This window comes from Pezoporus occidentalis, unplaced genomic scaffold (genome assembly GCF_034315485.1).
Source record: "Pezoporus occidentalis ecotype Australia unplaced genomic scaffold, CSIRO_AGI_Poc_V1 ctg54, whole genome shotgun sequence".
Lineage (NCBI taxonomy): Eukaryota > Metazoa > Chordata > Aves > Psittaciformes > Psittacidae > Pezoporus > Pezoporus occidentalis.
Window position 1 is genome coordinate 4,261,925 of NW_026915877.1, and position 20,506 is coordinate 4,282,430.

At 44.7% G+C, this 20,506-nt stretch overlaps 1 protein-coding gene across 9 annotated transcripts in view; it reads left to right on the forward strand.

Moving 5' to 3' along the window:
• FMNL2 (formin like 2) overlaps positions 1-19,390 on the forward strand; it is a 146,830-nt gene extending 127,440 nt beyond the window's left edge. The window contains exons 13-28 of one of the 9 annotated variants that reach the window (XM_062637797.1): positions 1,063-1,164; positions 2,130-2,445; positions 2,895-3,098; positions 4,332-4,352; positions 6,674-6,798; positions 7,438-7,640; positions 8,739-8,973; positions 9,597-9,665; positions 9,831-9,911; positions 10,259-10,388; positions 10,546-10,709; positions 10,977-11,078; positions 11,566-11,664; positions 12,571-12,694; positions 14,323-14,456; positions 17,265-19,390. In XM_062637797.1, the coding sequence (XP_062493781.1) occupies positions 1,063-1,164; positions 2,130-2,445; positions 2,895-3,098; positions 4,332-4,352; positions 6,674-6,798; positions 7,438-7,640; positions 8,739-8,973; positions 9,597-9,665; positions 9,831-9,911; positions 10,259-10,388; positions 10,546-10,709; positions 10,977-11,078; positions 11,566-11,664; positions 12,571-12,694; positions 14,323-14,414 (2,067 nt within the window). In that variant the 3' untranslated portion in view covers positions 14,415-14,456; positions 17,265-19,390. Of the gene's footprint in view, positions 1-1,062; positions 1,165-2,129; positions 2,446-2,894; positions 3,099-4,331; positions 4,353-6,673; positions 6,799-7,437; positions 7,641-8,738; positions 8,974-9,596; positions 9,666-9,830; positions 9,912-10,258; positions 10,389-10,545; positions 10,710-10,976; positions 11,079-11,565; positions 11,665-12,570; positions 12,695-14,322; positions 14,457-15,764; positions 16,577-17,264 lie in introns of those variants that run through there. The other 8 variants (XM_062637796.1, XM_062637799.1, XM_062637794.1 and 5 more) reach the window with 8 other exon arrangements.
• The last annotated feature ends 1,116 nt before the right edge of the window (positions 19,391-20,506 follow it).

Genomic DNA, 20,506 nt, shown 5'->3' on the forward strand with positions numbered 1-20,506 from the left:
GGGACTGAAAAAGAGATGCTAGTGCTTGCTCAGTTCATTGTTTGTTCACGGCTTTTCTGTCCCATACCTTCTTATTGTCAGTTACTGTAGTCCAGAAAACATGGCTTGGCTTTTTTAAAGTCAAAATGTTTTTCCATACATTAAAAAATCATAAATGGTTCATCATTCTCTTACGATTCTTATATTGCCATCACTTAGAATAAATGTTCTTAAAACAACTTGCTATTCAGCACTTACCCCTTTGAGGTGCCTCTCTGTGAGAGATAATTCAGTAGAAATGGCAGTGTTGGCTTCATAGATCTCCTTCTAGCTCTTTGGAAACTTAATGGCTTACTCTGGTGGCACATTTTTAGGGGTTTGGTTTTGATCTAGTTACATAAACTGTACTCATCCCAGGACCCATGGACATCATTTTCTGTCATGTGTTGACAGAAATGCTAGTAATAGAATTATAGAAGTTTTATTTCAAAAACACAGCAACTGGTGCCACCTCACCACTGCAGCTTCGCCTGAGGAAGTGTGATAATGGTGGTGATGGAAAAGCCAACAAGAACTGTGAGGCTTTCAGATCTCAGGGTTGTGGGGCTGGCAGAAAATGAAAATGAACCAGAAGACAGTGGAAGTAAAAAAGAAAATAAATTCATAAATAATCAAATTAACTTCCTTGTGAGAGGTGATATTTACACATTCCACCATTTCAGCGTCTATTCGTTTTGCAACAGTGCCATTGTGACATTCTGTGAGGTTTTGGGGTTTCAGATTAGACTTAGTGTGTATGGAAATAATTGCATTTTAAGTGCTTTATTATAGAATAGGCTTTCTTAACCTGGACAGTTTCATAGCTGCATTCCAGCCAGGTTTTTTGCTGGTAATACCTGAAGGATAGGGTTCTTCATCAGAAGAACCTTCAGCAGGACACTCAGCGCCCTCTGACCGCATGCAGAGGATTTGGTGGAAGATCAGTAATTTACCATCTACCCCTGCTCCAACTGTTCCTGACATTTTGGTTGAGAAAGCTACTGTTACCCACTTATATAATCTGTTTCTCTTTTTGAATGATAGTTATCTGAAAAACTCCAAGATACGGAGAATGAAGCCATGGCAAAGATTGTGGAACTGGAAAAACAGCTTATGCAAAGAAACAAAGAACTGGATGTGATTCGGGTAAGTGCAGTGGGAAAGCTCTGGCTGGATGCCATGCTTCAGGGGAGCAATCTTCTTAGCACTTGGTGTATGGGAGGTAATGATTCTGGCACAAGTGACCTCTGGTAGCTTCCTGATTCTGAACCTGGGACAGATTTCAAGTAGAGTTACTTGTGCATGAACTCGAAGATGAACATAAAAGCTTTTTGAATATGCCAGCACATCAGTGAGTATGGTACATCCTATTGCTCTGGTCTGTAACATCGCTATTTGGAGCTTTGCACGTGGTTGGCTGTGGAGGGGCATTCAAGGTAGACTTGAAGTCCTTTTTGGGCTGTGCAGCTGCAGCACAGGAGCAAGTGCCCTGTGTCTGTGCTGTCAAGCACAGCCAGCTTTCTGTGAACAATCCAGACATTACTTCTTGGTATACAAACTTAGTAACAAAAATATTGATATAATATTAACTAACTTCAGCCTAAATGCCATCTGAAAGTGTGGCTGCTTCTAGGATTCCTTCAGAGGGTCTGCCCTGGGTTTGTGCAGGCATAGTCTCCTCTCTAGATCAGGAGCTCTGTTCCTGTTTCCCTGTATGGCCCAACATCTGCTTATAGGTAGAACAACCAACAAGGTGGCAAATAATCTGCTGAAGTCAAAACTGAGGTGGTGTACCTACAGTACATGTTCAAGACTAGCATAAGAAATGAGAGACATCATGGAAAAATGAGAAATTCTGCACCCCCAGGTGTTGGTGGCTACGGGTGAGATTTCTCCCAGGACTCAGTATTGTACACAGCCTTGCTGCTACCTTGGGAAAAACACAAAATGAATGCTTCCTCACCATTGAAGACTTGCTTTGCATCAGAGCTCAGTGTTAGATACAGCCTGGCGCAGTGACCATCCAGTGTCAGGCTATTCTTCTGTTTCTGACATTGGTATTCTGTTCTGTGAATACAAGTGCAAATTCCTTGTTTCTGTGGCATTCTCAGGAAATCTACAAAGATGCAAATACCCAGGTTCATACCTTGAGAAAAATGGTGAAAGAAAAAGAAGAAGCCATCCAGCGACAGTCAACACTGGAGAAAAAGATCCATGAACTGGAGAAGCAGGGAACCATTAAGATCCAAAAGAAAGGTGATGGTGACATCTCTATCCTTCCTGTTGCTCTGGCCTCTGGGATGGTGCCAGCAGGGTCAGAGGCTGGGTCTGGAACATGTGTTGCACCAGTTGCTGGAGCTACATCTTCAGTACCATTGCCACCACCTCCACCACCATTACCCACCTTAGCAGCGGCATCTGAGGCAGGTAAGAAGCCTTTTGTCCCTGAGATGTGGGCTGGTTGGGAGCTGAAAGTGGAGTTTGTTGTGCTGGGGACAGTCACAGCAGCCTTGTGCCGATAAAACCACCTTCAGTTGTAATGAGCCTGCAGGTCATGACACCTTGCAGGAGCTGAGGATGCTGAGGTCCCCAGCTGTGTTTGCACTCTCACTCTCTGGGTAGCTCCCGTGTTTGTCTGATCCATTTCTGAGCCCTTCAGTCAACATTAAAAAATGCTGGTTTCTTTCATTAGGGTAGTTTCCTCCCATGTTAATGCACTGAAGTACTTTGGGGAAGGGTCCGCTAGTGCTTGGGCCAGTCTGGTGAAGGAGGAGATGTATAGGGGGGTAAGGTGGATGTTGTGACATTTTGTAAGCATTCTTGTACTACTTCAGTCTGTGTTCATTGAAATGCCTAATTTTTCCTTGATCTCGTAGTGCAAAATGGTCCTGTGTCAGTGCTGATGCCACCTCCACCACCACCTCCACCACCGCCTCCACCACCACCACCACCACCTCCTCTCCCAGGTCCAGCTTTGGAGACAGCTCCTGCAGCTCCGCTGCCTCCACCGCCCCCGCCATCAGCACCCCCGCTGCCCGGGACAGCCTCTCCCACTGTGGTGTTCAACTCAGGGCTTGCAGGTAAAACACCCATCCATTTTCCTGGTATGCTGTGGGTCACTGGCAAAGTAAGCAAAGGCAAGTCAGGGCACATCAGCTAGAGTGGACAGGGTGCCAAGGTGGGACTTAGTCACCCGTTATCTCTTACTGGTATTATAGCAGAAAGGATTTATAAAAGGAAAGAGCATATATCAAGAAGACAGTTTTGGTTTGGTCTGGAAGAGATGCCTTCTTCAGTGAAACTAAAGCTATTGCCAGAAATATTTTTCAAACATGATCATTTTTGGCTTTAAGGAAACAAAACATGGTTTTGAAAGAAACACAAAGCTTCATGGTTTTGATTTCTTCTGAGAATTTTGTGAAGAAATATCTGTGCAAGCAAACGGGAATTTTTTTGAAAGGAAGGAAGAACTTACTTGACCATCTTTGATCATGTTTTTATGCACTCTGACGTATGCCAAGCATCTCAGGCAGCAAGTGAATGCTAACTGGCATCACGCCACTCCCCCTCGCAAGAGCATGTTATTGAGCCCAGAAAGAGAGACTGAGGAGCTCTGATTAATAGGGTGGGGATTTTTTTAATTTTTAAACTGATTAAGTATTCCAGCCTTTCAAGTTTCCTCTGAAAGCTAGAAGCATCATGGAACTCCAGGGTCCCAGAGTGTATTACAAAAAGGAAAAACCACAGAAGGCACAACACAGCTGAGGTTACAGGCTGATCCTCCCTGGTGGGTTTGGCAGAGCAGGCAGTGATTGTTTGGCAAGCAGTGCACAGTGGCAGGGGGTGCTTGGACGTGGCCATGGTGGGGCTCGGGACTCAGCTACCGGGGGCACAGGAGCTGCTGCATGCAACAGGGGTTGTGCCACCAGGTGCCCAGATGTCAAGCTTTAGCCCCACATCCTTGTGGCATTAGTTGGGTATGGGAGCACTGGGACAAACCTTGCTTCTGCACACGGCTCCTGTGAGCTGCACCAGTGGCGAGTGGCAAGCCCTGAAGCAAGAGCTTCTCTCTTAGGTGCTTGAGTGAGATGCCCAAAGCCAGGTGGGATGGATATTTTGTTCTTCAGTGGGTTAGGAGAAAGAAGGAGATGGAAAGTGCCTTGTCTTGATCCAATGGCTGCACAGAAAGGAGCGTTGACAGAAACCAGGGCAGGAACTTTGTCTGGGTCAGAGGGGAGTCAGTGAAAGAACAAATTTGCTTTTTTTGACCATTGCTAACATTTTTTTCTCTGTTCTTTCTGCTTCCTGGTAAGACGGGCCAATCAAGCTCTTCTGTAGGTTGCTTTCTGCTAAGTATTTACCTACCTCTCCACTTTTCCCTCTGTGCTGTGCCCGTGTGTGTGCCTGTGGACTTGCGTCCTGCAATGGGGAGGGAGTGGAGGGGCGGGGGGAGGCTGATGCAGGGGTTTGCTGGCCAAAGCCAGAGCATGTGTTAGCTTTGGATATGCTGCCAACCATCAGGATTTGGCACCGAGGAGACCCTGATTCATCAAAGCACTTCAGCAAGTAATTAAGACACATGGTTTCTTTTGAGCCACACTCAAGCTAAGCTGTCTGTACTGGTCACACCAAGGATGGGCTTTTCCCAGGGAGGCCAAGTGTGAAGCTGCAGCAGCTCTTGCCAGTGGCGAGTACCCTCTGCAGGGCCTGGTCCCCAGCATGACCGTATTCCCACTGCATGGCTGGCAGCAGCACGATTCCTGGGAATGTCACCTTGCCAGGGCTCTATAGTGGAGGAGGAAGGGAAATTTTAAGAGGTTTTGATTAGCTATATCAGGAACTGGCCCATGAGGCAGTTAGCTTCCTTTCCTGTCCTAAAATAACCCAGAAGCAGTTAATAATCTATTCTAATACATGTGCAAGCGGAAATTCTGTTTTTTTTTTCAATGGTTGTTTCAGATGGAAAAAGCAAGGTTTTTTTCATTTTAGGGATTATTCTGAAGTAACCACATTAATTAAAGAGTAAAATTCTGTTTAGTTTAGATGAGCAGAAGTCGATCACGTGTGTTCGTGTCTTCCAGTTGAATAAGCATAATTCCCAAAATACACAGCTGAATATTGTGTATGTTCCCTGTTGTTCACTTATGGTTCTTTGTTTCAAGCAAATACTCTTGCCAGTAATTTATTTTTTGTGATGTCCCTGCAAAATGAGCATGAGCATGAAAGGGACATGGACACACAACTTGATTCTTGTTTTTAAAGTGGAATGACAAAGCAAGAGAAATGTTTTCAGCATTCACCAGACTCCAGTGCACAACGGGACTGTGTCCTGAAGTAGGTTGTTTCTGTCCTGGCGAAAACATGCACACAGAATCATTATGGAAAAGTAAAATGATTACTTGCTCAAGTGCTTTGCAACCTGAGAACCTGGAATCTTCTGAAATGGAGGGACAAAAATCTGGCAACCCTACAAAGCATGGAATACTTGGCAGGATCACTCATGCTACAAGTGCAGGGTAGGCATAAGTGAGGAGCAAACACTGGACTGCACAAAACCAGACATGATCCATCCTCACCTGGGGGTAGCGGTGAACCTGTTTAGGTGTGCTGCGGGGCTGGGCATCCCCGGCAGGGGTACCTCTGCCTCCCCTCTGCCACCAACCAAATGGCTGTTTTTTTCCAGCAATGGAGAGGAAGAACCAGGGTTTCTGTTTCATGTTTGCAGCTTGGAAAGAAACAGTTTATTTTCTCAGTACTTCAGAAGCAAAACATTGATTGATGACTTTAATGAGCAACCTGGTTTTGTAGCAACTACCAACTTCATGTTTACATCAAGATACAAAGAAATGAGAACTCAGTTACAGAAATTATTCATGTGCCTTCCAGACCTGTTTGCAATAGAAATAGAAACGTGTTGCTGTGACATCACTTTTCTGTACTCTTGATGAGTAGTCAGTATTCATAGCTTATCTGTGTAACTTACTAAATAGTTTACTGGTTCTGCACAGCACAGGAAGATTATTAAACCAGTTATTTCAACCATGTTAAAGCTCATGTGTGCTGCAGCCTACCTCTTTTTGCTTGAAAAGACAAACCTGGTGAGAAGCAGTAATGCCCCATTGCAACAGGCAATGGGAGGGGCTGCTCCCTATGCCGAAACCTTAGGAAAGGGGCTTTTCTTTCCTTCTTGGCACCTATTCTGCATTGAGTTTTGTGACAGAGGTGACAGATCAGCTGCGCATGCCTGTGCATCAGTTCACATGGGGGTGGGCTCTGCAACAAGCAGGACAGGGTTAAATTGGACCACTCTTTCCATTTTCTGTAGTGTTTAAATATAGCCCAGGCTTTTAAATCAATCCATCATCATGCAGTAATAAATTAATAACACATCTCGTTTAGTGAAGTTGTCACAGTGTCTGGCATTTAGTCCTGTTCTGCAGAGCCTGGGCCTGAAAGAGATGAAGGGCTGGATGAAAGCCTTTCGGCACTGTTTGCCTATCCAGGCAGCAAGATCTCTCCAGGTTTTGAGTGTGAAAATTTAGCTCTGGCCGGTTCTTCCTCCAGTGCTGAAATCCCGACTCAAAAGGTGCAGTCTAGGCATGTGGGGTGTTTTTGCTGGGAGAATTTGTCATTTCCTCTCCTCTGGTATCTTTAGCTGTGAAAATCAAGAAGCCAATCAAGACCAAATTCCGCATGCCAGTGTTCAACTGGGTTGCCCTCAAACCCAACCAGATTAATGGGACGGTCTTCAATGAAATAGATGACGAAAGGATTCTGGAGGTATGAATGCTACTTGCTGCCTTCTGCTCCTACTTGTGTCCATAACACAAGTGAATATCGGTGATTCCAGCAATTGTGTTGCCAGATGGCTCATCCAGTAGGCCCTGGTGCCCCATGGGTCAGCATGAGTGCCTTGGTTGAGAATTAGGGATGGTAGCTAGTGGTACTGATAGTAAAGGGTGCATACCTGTTGTGTGCATTTGTTTAAAACAGATGATCCAAGATGAGAATGATTTATTTTTTCCCAGCCTAAAATTGCTGATCAGTCTGTAGGAGTTAGGCTTGGGTGGTGGCTGCATGCCAGGGAACGAAGCCTAAAGCAGCAGAGAGCAGAGCTGAGCATGCAGGTCTTGCATGCTCCTTGTGCCCTGAAGATCCACGTGGCTGGATAAAGCACAAGTGCTAACATGAGTGTTTTCCTGAACTTTTGAACGTGTATAGGGCTGTTGGGGGAAGAGGCCACATTTCCTGATCAGTAACTCAGGAACGCATGGTGGTTTCATCTGCAGCCCCTGACTGAAATACTCTGCTATAGTCTCAGCCACCGCAAGGTTTTTATTGTAGTTTTGGCACAATATTAGGCAGCATGGGTTTTAGTGTTCGCTGCAGGAGGGATAAATCATTTTCTTTCCTTTTTAGGATTTAAATGTGGATGAATTTGAAGAAATATTTAAAACAAAAGCCCAAGGTCCAGCCATTGATCTTACTTCAAGCAAGCAAAAGATAACTCAGAAAGGGTCAAACAAAGTCACATTACTGGATGCCAACAGGGCAAAAAATCTTGCTATTACTTTAAGAAAAGCTGGAAAGACAGCAGATGAAATATGCAAAGCTATTCACGTGTAAGTAAAACACTTGTCAGCAAAGAAATCATATTCAAGATTTACTGTGATTTTGGTAAGTGGAATGGTTTTGAACCGGCAGTTGATGTAAATGTTTTTGCATCTGGAGAAAATCCAGGAGTAAGGATGGAACCATTCTGAGTTCCCAGAAATCAGATTCCCTTGAACTAAAAGTTAAAACTTGCAGCTTTATGTCACTGTATCACTATTGAGGCTTATCAAATTAACACTTCTCTTATTAAAGAAGCAAATTCATATATATACAGAGTATGCCACTACATACCGCATCTCTTGTTCTGTTTGCACGGTATTTTCTGTTACAGTGAACACTCAAAAGCCAGAGTATCAGGAAGAGGCAATTATTTTAGTTTTGCTCCATGAAGCACGAGTTTAGTCCAAGTGCAGAAGAAGGTTTTTCATAGAATTAGGTTTATGTAATGGCTGCAGGCAGTGCCAAACCCCAATGTAATACAGGTGTGTCTCATCCCATGCTGATATGGACTGTTGCCAGCTGACTCCAGTAGGTCTCAGGTATACCTGCTCTGTGGGGCTGATCCTGAATCCATCCAAAAGCATTTAGTACTTGTGGCCATGACAAACATCTGCCATTTCTCCAGTGAGGAATATCTTCAAAGTTTGGATGCACAATTGTTAAATTTGATCTGGTGAGGAGGGTGACCCAAACCTGCTGCAGATTGATGCAGTTTGGCTGTTGAGGTTTACAGGGCTCTGGCCCAATTGAATAAAACAGCTGTTTGCTCCTCCCTGCCTATCTTCTCTGATGAAAATTCTTTGGAAACAGAAACAGGGTGCCCAGTAGCACCATTCACATCAGCACAGTGATCTTGTTCACATCTTCATGTGCAGAGAGCTTCACATGCAGGACTGTGTCCCCAGACCCAGCCAGGGCAACAAGAGCAAGAGTCACTTCACAGCATCTTCATAGTTTCCTATTGCTTTACTGACTCAGGCTGATGTGCAGCTGAGCAGTGTAGGAAGCTGAGCTGCCTTTGGCAGCTTTCTCTCTTCTTTTACTTTTCCATCATTTTATGTAGAGCTTTGTCCTATCACCACTTTTTTCGGTTTGTTATCACGCAGGTTTGACCTGAAAACGTTGCCGGTGGATTTTGTTGAATGCCTCATGCGGTTCCTGCCCACCGAGAACGAAGTGAAAGTGTTGCGGCTCTATGAGCGGGAAAGGAAACCCATCGAGAACCTGTCTGACGAAGACCGGTTCATGATGCAGTTCAGCAAGATTGAGAGGCTGATGCAGAAGATGACCATCATGGCGTTCATAGGCAACTTTGCAGAAAGCATCCAGATGCTGACCCCAGTGAGTGAGGGGCAACCCTTGGGGACACCGGGGTGATGCATGGGGTTCAGCCACTGCCTGAAAGCTGTGCTGTGCAGCATGGGTCAGCTTGTGGGGAGCGTTACAGGGTGTAGAGTGGTCAGAGAGAATTATAGAGATTTTAATTTTTCTAAGACATGGAGATTGTTCCAAGTGTTGTGGGGCAGTTGCGAGCTCTGACAGGGACAGAATGAGAAACACAGTCATGAAAAAGTGGTTTTCTAGCTCTATTTTCATAGAGCAGTGACTCTAGTATCCCAGGGGCTGTTTGTACAGCAGCTTATAGCCTGGGCTGTTAGGGAAAGTTATCATCAGTGCTGGCCCGTGGGCTCTTTGAAGTGTGTACCACCCAGCCTGATGCATCTTTCACAGTCATGAGGATTGAAATGTAAATATGGGTTTACCCAACTGCATCTGAGTGTGGTAAATCTGCGGTGCAAATGAATTGTTGGAAATCCTGATGTGTCAGGGCAGGAGAACATTCATGCTAGGGCCCACAGGATGCATGAAAAACAAGAGGTTTTTTTTTCAGAGTTTTTTAGATTTTAATTTTACTCTTGGGTTGGACATGCATTAACCAAAGCACTTCCTGTCTTTACCTGCAGCAACTTCATGCAGTAATAGCTGCATCTGTCTCCATAAAATCATCCCAAAAGCTTAAGAAAATACTGGAGGTAGGTGTGATGTTAGATATGTTCAATGGCTCCATCACTCACTGGTGTGTCCCCTTACATGTACTGAAACAGTACATGAGTGCTGACACTGAAGCTCTCCTTCCAGAGGTTTTTAAAGCACCATGCATTTGTCCTGAAAATTCATCCTCTGTTCTATCTTGGCAGATAATCTTGGCTCTTGGAAACTACATGAACAGCAGTAAACGAGGAGCTGTGTATGGATTTAAGCTACAGAGTTTAGACCTGGTAAGTAAACCAGAGGTGCCTTTTGGGCACTGGGTGTGGCAACACGTTTCATGTACATGGCAAGAGTGGCTTCTGGGGGCACATGGTGAAGACAAGACCGTGGCAGCGGGCAAAGCACTCCCTGACAGGGGGTGTAAGTTTGCTTTGCTTATTGTTATTTTGGGGGGCTGCTTAGGAGAAGGCGCATGTCTTCAGAGGCCCTGCAGACCACAGCTTGAAAGCTACCTCCTAAACAGCTGAATGAGCTTTTGTAGCCATGCCTATCAGATGGAGAAGCTCTGGCTGAGTCCCTTTGCTTGGAGCCTCCTGTGCCTCCACCCAACAATCTCTTTGCCTTTTCTCCCCAGCTTCTAGAAACGAAGTCAACAGACCGAAAGCAGACTCTGCTGCACTATATTTCTAATGTGGTCAAGGAGAAGTACCAACACGTATCCCTCTTTTACAATGAGCTTCATTACGTGGAGAAGGCTGCTGCAGGTACTGTGACCCTTCTGTCCCTGATGAGTGGTGGTGGCATGCATGCCATGCAAGGGACTTCACCTCATACTATGGGAGCTCTTCTTGGTGGGGAATTGTTCAAGCTTCAGGCAGTTGCACAGCAGGAATGATGCAGCATTTTTATTTCATTTCCCAGTGTCTCTTGAAAATGTCCTCTTGGATGTGAAGGAGCTGCAGAGGGGCCTGGATCTGACAAAGCGTGAGTACACCATGCATGACCACAACACGATGCTGAAGGAGTTCATTCAGAACAATGAAGGGAAGCTAAAGAAACTGCAGGATGACGCCAAAATAGCCCAGGTATTTACTTATTCTTAGTGTGCAAGTGACACAGTGAATAGTAGCATGTCACTGGAAGTGCTTTATATATACAGCAGGGATGAGAAGGTGCAGCAATGTTAGAATTGTAGAATGGTTTGTGTTCAAGTGCTAGATGTAGATGTGCTAGTTTGAGCCAGGGGTTTCATATGCAGATGAAATCTGGATGCTTTATACTGAATACTGCAGTAATGGATGGGGAGTTTATCTGGAAATACATGCTATGCAGTAAATCTGTGCTTTTTGTAGGACGCTTTTGATGATGCTGTGAAGTATTTCGGGGAGAATCCCAAGACGACACCCCCCTCTGTCTTCTTCCCGGTGTTTGTCCGGTTTGTGAAGGCCTACAAGGTAAATGGAGCATCGTCCTCTTCGGTCCCTCCAAACCCAATTTGGTACCTGCACGGCTCCAGACTCCCAACAAGCCACCTTATGGCTCCCTCTAGCTTTGACGCAGTGTAAACTATTCCTGACAGCACGGCAGCAACAGCCAGAGGCATCACAAGTAGTTGTTTTGGGATTATTTTCAGGGCTGAAAGACAACAGGGCTGTCTGGGATACTGGAGGAATCCTCAGAATGTCTGAGTGGCTGCAGCTTACACCTTTAACACTGAATACGTATCTTTTGAGACTGGGAGAGGATGGTTTGTGCAACCTAGGAAGGTCTCTCCCAGCCTAGTGATTTCAGACTGTGTTGAAAGGCAGCTAAGTTGCTGTGCCTGATCTTTCTTCCTTGGAAAGCCCCATGGTAGCAAGTGATAGTGCTACTAATTTGTAATTTTTAGGTTCCCTGTAGCAATTGAAAGCTATAACCTCTGGGTTTTTTTGTGATAAATAGCAAGCAGAAGAAGAGAATGAATTGAGAAAAAAGCAGGAACAGGCCTTAATGGAAAAACTTATGGAGCAGGAAGCATTGATGGAGCAACAGGACCAAAAGGTAAGAAACAGATAGATACATCTTAACTGGCAGGAGCCATCTCATTTTTTTTCTTAGAAAGTTCAGAAACTTCATCTCTGTGTAAGAAATTTAGTTGCCCAATTTACAGCTCCCTAGAAATAGGGTCTGTGGACTTTTTCTTCTTACATAGAGAGAACTGAAATAAGATGGAAGCGTTATGGTGTATGGTTCTGCTACTTTTGAAGTCTGCAAAATTAAGAAAAACTGAATGAAATAAAATTAAATGACTGAGAAAGTCATCTCGTCCACACTGCCATTAACTAAACTTCATTCTTCTCTGGCCTTATATTTGTTAAATCCAGCGGGTGTTCAGTGTGCAGAGCTTCCCATCGCTTACTGGGACAAGGAACAATCCTCCCCAGTCCTAACCTGTCAGGGCTTGGTGGCAGGAGTGAGCTCCACATTACTGTTTTGTAGGTATTTTCCTGACTTTCCTCTTTTTTTTTTTTTTGAGTTAACATTTCAGATTTGCTGGAGGTTCCCATGGCTCTAAAACAGACATTTTATCAGCTGGTGCTGCTTCCAGCAGCTGTTGTTGGGATCTTTAATTCCAGCCACGCTTTTTCCCTCAGAAGGAAAGATGGTTCTCCTTATTCCCCTAATGCTTTTCAGGGGTGACAGCTTGAAGCTCCAGTTCCAAGCTGAGAAGGCTTGGAAATAGGCTACAAATATAAGAAGCTTGGCAGCCAGGTTAACTTGTGACTCTGTCCATCCTCTTCATGGGATGTGAGCTAACTGCCATGTTCTCCCGGTCTTGCAAAATTGGGCAGAAAACTGGCAGTTTCTGTTGCTACCAGTGCAATCACCTGGTGTTTCACACTCAGCAAAAGAGAAACAGGATAGCTGGAGGTCAGGCCTTACAAATCCTCTCTTCTTTTCTTTCAGTCTCCTTCACATAAAACAAAGAGACAGCAGCAAGAGCTGATTGCAGAGCTCAGGCGGCGGCAAGTCAAGGATAACAGACATGTATATGAAGGGAAGGATGGTGCTATTGAAGATATTATAACAGGTAACTGCCTTTTGTTCTGTAATCTCAGAGGCCCTTTCACAGTGGATAAAAATGTGTATTTGCCTAGTCACTATTGTAAGTGCTTCTTCTACTTCCTGAAAAACCATTACTTGAGCTTAGGAGAGTGTTTATATGATGTGAAGCAAGCATAGAAACCTTTGCTAATGGTACATAACAAACAAACCCCAATAACCTGCCCTCAGGTATCCGATGCCAGTGCACACACCTCAGACACACACTTGGTTTCTTAGTTCTTCTCTTTTAGCATGTGGGTCATACTCATTCACTGATCTTTACAGTAGCCAGCTCAGTGCCTGATCTCAGCAGATGCTCCGATGGGGATATGCATGCCGTGCAGATCTTTCCCAGAAACCTTTTTTCCCCATAAATGGAACGAATGACAGATGTTTAACATTATTAAGAGCCTACATTTTCATTAAAATGTACTAACAGTAATTGCACCGCATTATTGCACAGTTACAGCGAATCATTTAGTCAAACCTGAATGATTTATGACCCTAAACTGCTTCTGGTTTTACTGCTTCTCAGACTGGTAGGCAAAGTCTGCACTGATCCCAACCCAGGGTTGGAGGGAGAGGTACAGAACCCACTGTTGGAGCCCAACACAGTCAGGACTTCGGTGCAAGTATTTGCTGATAAAAAGAGACACCTTCTGAACTGCATTTTGCCTAGGAATCAGATAATTTTTAGTTTGTACAGCTGCTCTGATTGCAGTACTGTATTGCAATGATTTTGCTGCGTGTTCTTTACCTGTGGTGTGGAAGGAGCAGGATTTTAATATTTCTGTAGCTTAACAGTCATTTGTTGCCACAGAAGCTCAAAAAAAGTTCACTGGGTAGGATTTCCTTGGCTACTGCTCCTGAAAGTTTTTCTTGTAGGAGGACAGGAGAGCTGTTTTACCACTGACTAAGGAAACCCAGGGAATTCTTGCCCAACTGGATGACAGGGCTGAAATGCTTGAAGCTTTCACAACTCTTTCTAACCTTGATTAATAGCTTCCTAAGATCCTATTCTTAATTTAAGGGGCAGAGTTGCTATAATATCTAATCTGTTACTGCTTCTACAACTCCTGCAGACTCCTGGAAGCTTGTTTAATTGGTAAAGTGTTCTGCTTTGTGGGAGAAACAGGTTGTGTGGCACAAGACCATCCACATTCTAAAGGCAGTCCAGTGGGGGGAGTGCCAGACTAATAATAAAGTAATACTAAAAGGCACAAAAAGTCAGGTAGGACTGAGGTCAGGTGAATACTGCCTGTGAGATCCCTGTCAATGGTATGGAAATGATCAAAAGTGTTGTGCATAGGATACACAAGAAAGCTCTGCTGATTCACAGCAGAGCTCTGTCTAGCACCACACCCTTTTCTGGGGCACATTTAGCAGTAGTCTCTCAAACTAGTTGAAAATGATGTAATATAAGAAATGCTTATTCAAAGATTTGCAACTGCCTCGTTGAAAGCCCACTGAAGTGCAGTGCTATTAGGCATGTGAACTATTAGGAACATGTGAAACTCTCCCTGGGTGTCCGTAACTGAGCACTAACACTGTACTAATGCAATAGATCTGCTTCTCATGGCTCTGTTTGTCTGTTTGGCTGTTATTCCCATGCAGTGCTGAAGACTGTGCCCTTTACCGCTCGAACCGCCAAGCGGGGCTCTCGGTTTTTCTGCGAACCTGTTCTCACTGAGGAATTCCATTACTAAACTATTCCTCTTTCACATCTGATGCTCTTAGAAAAAAGAAAGGTTGCTGTAGATTTTTGACACTTCTCCATTTGTACGGATCTCAGCCAGGATCATGTGAATGTTGAGTGTATAGTAATGTCCAGCGTCACCTGAAATTGTATTTATATCACCTCTGTTGCATGTCTGTGTTTCAGTAACTTTTTATTCCATCCCATCAACTTTGCACTTGATGCTTTTGGCCATCCTTGCGTTTCAAAGGCATCTCTCACCCTCATTACAAATACCATAGAACAGCAAGTGGCAGAAGTCACAGTAGATGTGGTGCAGGTTTCCTACAGTTCACAAGACTTAGGAGATCAAATGCAGTCAAGAAGTGACAGTTCCCTTGGCTTTTCTATGTCATCTCTTCTGGCCTACAGATCTTTCTCTGTCTGCCAGTCTACCAATGTAAAATGCATGCAATACATCAGCTATATGCCAAAGCAAAATTACAAGTGGCATGAACTAAGTGGGACTTTCTTGGGGTTGGCTTTCTGTCTTGGAAGGGTTGTCTGCAATAACCTGCGTCCTCTGTGAGGAGTATCACATTTTAGACTTCTTAACCAACACCTGCATGTTTGTCTGCATGTGAGATATAGGATAAAATAAACAGCATGAAATCTTCTCTCATTTGGTCACATCCATAATTAACTCTTTTCAGTTCCATGCCAACTTGATCTAAAGAAAATCAGAAGTGTGCACTGAGTGCTAACCAGTTCCAATTCACTTGGACTTTTGGCAGTGCTGGCATTGGGCTCGGTATGTGATCCAGGGGGGAGAGAGAAGGAGCAGAGCTGGGAAAACACTTTGGTACATGCCAGAACTGCAGAAATGGTGACAATGAAAAACTTGACATGGAACTGAGCAGTTTACATCATGTGGTGTAAAGTGTAAGAAGGGTGTGTTTAACCCAGCATGTCTCTTAACACTGTTGTCTTGAATTAAGGACTCTGTGGCTTAAGAAGACAACAGTGTTTCACTTCTATGATATGTATTTTTATGAATGCTTCTAATAAAATTGCAAACTATTATCAGCTCAACAGTTACTTGCTCTTTCAAGTTAATTGCAGTATTATCTTCCTGGAGCCAATCTTCAAAGCAGCTTGGAATTTGGTTAGTGAAAGGCGAGGGTGGCCCTCCTGTCCTTTCCTCTCTGTGTCTAACCTCCTCTTATAGCCTTGGCCTCCCCCCTCTTGCTCTGTTGGCTAATGTGCCTGGGAGTTTTGAATGCTGAGTTGACTTGCTCTTCATTTTCCATCCCATTTTTTACTTAACCATCATTTTGTGTTTTGTTTTGTTTTTTTTTGTTTTGTTTTTTTTTCTGTTTAGCCCTAAAGAAGAATAATATCACTAAATTTCCAAATGTTCACTCGAGGGTAAGGATTTCTTCTAGCACACCGGTGGTGGAGGATACACAGAGCTGGCAAGCATCACTTTTTACTTAGCTTCCTCCTCTCTCTGTCTGCCAGACAGCCTGTTGGTAGATGTGGCTAAGCGTAATACTGGTGAGAGCCTAAGGGCCAGTGGAGACCGAGGCTTTTATTTTCACCCTCTGTGGTGCAGGGATTCCACAGGCCATTGGCTGCGGACCGTCTTCACGCTCTTTCCATTTTGGCCCTTCCTAGTTTAGCCTGAGGTAGGCAGTCTTGTCCCCAGGTTGTTTCAGACCCACATTAGCCCTGAATACTCTGCTGCCCCTGTCTTGGCCCTACTACAGCCACTGAACAGGGCAGGAGAGATGGACAGCCAGCAGCTTGGAGCATGGAGACTGGAGAGGGCAGCCTCGAAAAGAGGCACTGTCTGCTAGGTACACCAAGAGCTGACAAGTTTGGGAGCTGTATTTTAGGCAAGGCATAAGTCATCCAGGAAATTGGAGGGAGGGTTTGCCCAGTCTAATGCAAAAAAAAAAAACCAAAACATTTAAGGGCTTTTCCAAGTCCAACACAAATTTCTTTTCCAGCTTGAGTTAGTCTTAAGGTGTCCCAGATGTGCTTATTATAGCCTAGCCAGCCATGTAACAGCACATGTAACAGGCTTTCATCAATATGTCCATCTCCAGCTTCCTCCACTCTTCAGTCCATTGCATGTTTCATGTCACCTATTCTTCCCTCTGAGCTCCCACCTCCCAACAGCAGCAGCAGCAGCAGCAGCAGCAACAGCAGCAGCAGCAGGCTGGGTCCAGGAGGAGGGAGGGGGTTGGCTCTTCCGCTGCAGCCTGGCAGGATTGTGCCAGTGGGGCAGGATGGCAGCTGGAGCTCTGCAAGCCAGTTGCAGCTGCTTTATCTCAGGGCACCCTCTTTTAGATAAATGGGTACATAGGGATTGTAGATCTACTCTGTGACTTGCACCACTGTACAATGGGTCACACGTCTCCAGTGTGTCACATGTCATCCTGCCCTAGAAATCCCCTTCACCGCACCCTGGTGTTTGAGAAGCTGTGTGAAGGACCAAGATGTGTATCATGCAAACTGATTTCAGTTGATGTTGCCTTTCTGACTGACATTAACAAACAGTAATGGCCCCTGGGCGGGGAGACGGTCAGACCAACCTGTCAGCCTAACTCCAGTTAGTTTGCCAGCATTTTGGCACATTTCACCAGTATTACCCGCTGCTTGGGGGCGTAGTAAAAGGGCACGTCAGTATTTGCTCACTTCTGCTCTGGTTGGGGTGAAGTCCTTTCTCCTGTTCCTACACAAGCTGCTTTGATTGGCTTCCAGCAGGACTTTTCCTTGTCTAGACTGCGTGTGTGTGTGTGTGTGTGGTGTGTGTGTGTGTGTGTGTGGTGGGGTGAGCCGTGCGTGCTCACGAACGCCGCTTTCCTCTCTGCAGATCTTAGAAACCAGCCGTACCGACGGGCCGACGCGGTGAGGAGAAGTGTCAGGCGGCGCTTCGATGATCAGAACTTGCGCTCTGCAAACGGTGCTGAGATAACCATGTGAGCTGGAGGCCTGCAGGTGTCAAGGAAAGGGGGTGCTTGCATGATACCTTGTCCGTGTCAGCTCTATGTTCTGCCACTCCTTTACAGCCTGGGGAATGGTAAAATTTCCTTTCTAAAGGGCTCCAAGACCTAGAAAATGCATAGGACCGTCAGTAATGGGCTCTCCAGTCAACTGTAGCTAACAAGTGCCTAAAGTACCTGCTCAAATTGATCAAAGCAATAGGACTTGATTTGATTGGGTATCTTTTTACACCAATACATTATTCAGTATTTTTAACCAAAATGTAAAATACCGTGTTGGTTTGGGTGTTTAGTTTGGTTTGGTTATAAAAAAGTTTAGTGACTGGTCTCCTGTGGACCTGACCTGCATCCCGACCAGTTGTAAACAGGGAATACCTGGACTTGCTCTGCTTTCGAATGCATTCCTGTGCTGTCCACCGAGGGGTGAACCTTGGCTTCAGCCACACTTACTGGCTTTTTCCTTTTTATAACAAAAAACCAAACAACAAAAAAAAAGGGAAGACATTTAAGGGCTTTCTATAGGTAATACAGAATTGTTCCAGGAAGAGACCCGTACCTTTTTCCACCACCCAGAGTCCGTGCCACTGTAGCTAGGCTGTGCTACCAGGTACATCAGTGAGCATCAGGTGTGCAGCAAACGGACACGAATTTTCACCCCTCAGCTGCGGTGGTTGTGGTGTGCAGTGCGGGGCTGAGGCCTTGGAGGTGCTGGGGGCAAATGCGTTGGTGAATGCACAGGGTGAGGAGGGTGGCAAAGGCTCTCCAGCTAGCATCAGCTTTGGAATAACAGTGTATTTATTAATTAGCACTAAGGTATTAACATCTCAATAATCAGCATTAGGATTCTGAGGACGGTCGTGGCTCAGTTCCTTGTGCAGAGAACCATCCTCTGCCCTGCTCTGTTGGATTAACACCCTGCTCCAATGCAAAGTTCCTTGGACAGGCTGGTTCAAATTCCAGACCATTGGTCAGCAAATGGAAGCCCAGCCTAAAAATCTTGTTAGGTTGTAGGTTCTACATTGCTTTTTAAAGAGAAAAGGGACGTGAGAGTGACTGTAGCCACATGCTGCGCCCCGCACTGCTGGTCTGCACCAGAATCCCTGAGCAGCAAGACAAAGCTGAGCTCGTGCTGGCAGGGCACGCGATCTTCTCACACGTAAAGAACTGGACTGAACTGAACTTCCCAAGATACATTTTGCTTACAGCTTACCTTGCCTGGTCTCATCGCATCAACATGTTAATTGTAAAATTTATTGTATAGTATTTAACCACTGAATTTCTTTTTCTTTTATGTTGTGCTTATGTGAACCACTGGTGAAGGTCCCATTTTTTTTCTTGGATAATGTGTAGTTATATGATAATCTGTTTTTAAATGTACAGATATTTTGCTACAAAATTGGTGCAGTTTTGTATGGTTTTTACACTTCTCTTTTATTCCCACTTTAGCCTCTGGGTAATACTGTAAATATTGTTTAAAAAGAAATGCATCAGCCTGTGCTATACAATCTGAATGTTATTTTAACTTATAGTTTTTGTTTTTATATTTAACTAAATGGACAGTTTGGGGCTCAGAGTTACCACATTGACCTCTGCTTACCTATTTACAGGAAGTTTACTTTGAAAACTGCCACCTTCTTGCATTTACAGCAACGTGTACTTGACAAGCTAAAGAGAACATGCCAACCCACCTCCTTCTTCACGGGCAGTGACAGAAGAGTATTTTAATCTGCATAAGAAAATTTGACCATTAATTTAATCAATCGTTAGACAAAGGGTTAAAAGCACTTGTTCTCACAGGCTTAAGCTCAAAGGTCATTTTTTAATTGAAGGCAAAATTTATCATACAGCTTGAATATAATGCTGGCATGTTCTCTTTCATATTTTTCTAGTAATAGACCTGCTTCTTAGCAATATTAGAAGTGTTTTATAAAAGCAGTTCATGTTACTTTCCTGGTCTGTTCCTGGCATAAGATCAAATAAACTATTTACACTACTACACAGTAATCCAGAGGGGTGGTTTTTGGGCCACTTTCATGTTTTAACAAAGGGTGGCATGTGCCAGGTGATGGCTGGGAGCCAGCAGCAGGGCAGAAGTGACTGTGCTGGCAGTGCAGTGTGATTCTTTGGGGCTGTTGGAGTTGGGAGAGGAAGACATCCCCCAGCAGTGCCCCCACGCACTGGGATCCAAGAGTTCACTTCCTGAGCTCCACTACCAATGGTAAATGCTGGAAATAATTCTCCAGGTCATTCACACCATTAGTTCACCCTTGGCTACAGCACAGCCTGACTCACAGGAGGCAGAAGGGATGAATTCTGGATCCCTGGTCAAAGCCTGCACTGTGAGACAACAGGCACTGGAACACAGCCCTGCAGGCCCAGCACAGCTGCAGGTGCCACCCCTCCTTGTGAAAGTGAGTGACAACGAGTAAGTAGTTTGCCATAAAGAAACAAACCCCAACTGGACAAACAGAAGGCCTGAACTTGAAGAGAACAACCTACACAAAAGTCCAAACTCATTTCCCTTAAAAAACTAAACTAGGCCTTGCTAGGATTATTTAAAAGCAGTCTTGTTTTAAGATGCATTTCTTAACTGGATTTTGCTAAAGACATACAAAAAAAAAACCCATTAGAGTAATTTAAAGTCATAGTTGTGGGTTTTTTTTATTTTTAATGGAAAAATAAAGGCAAACCTTTTAAAAGCAGTATTTACTCAGAAACACTTTTTCCTTAGGGTGGTTACACAAATGCAAGGCAGTAACAAAATACTGTGCAGAAGTTCTAACACATTTGCGAACTCTTACAGCTGACAGCTTCAGCACTCAGCTGCTGTTCCTTGCAGCCCAGTGCTGTGTCACCTGCGTCACGCCATTACCCCCCTGTGGAGCTGTTCTGCACCCAGGCAGTGCTGTGGGCTACACAAGCTGTGTGTTTCCATTTTAAATCTCTACCTAGGAAAGGGAATTTACACAGTTCACAAAACACACACTTATGAAATGGTGGCAGACCTGGGAGGATCAAGTGCTACCCACCCTCCCCAGCACAGGAGAGCCACTTGCTCTGCAGTGGGGGAACTTGGAAAAGCTGCCACCACCAGCTTTATGCCACACAATAA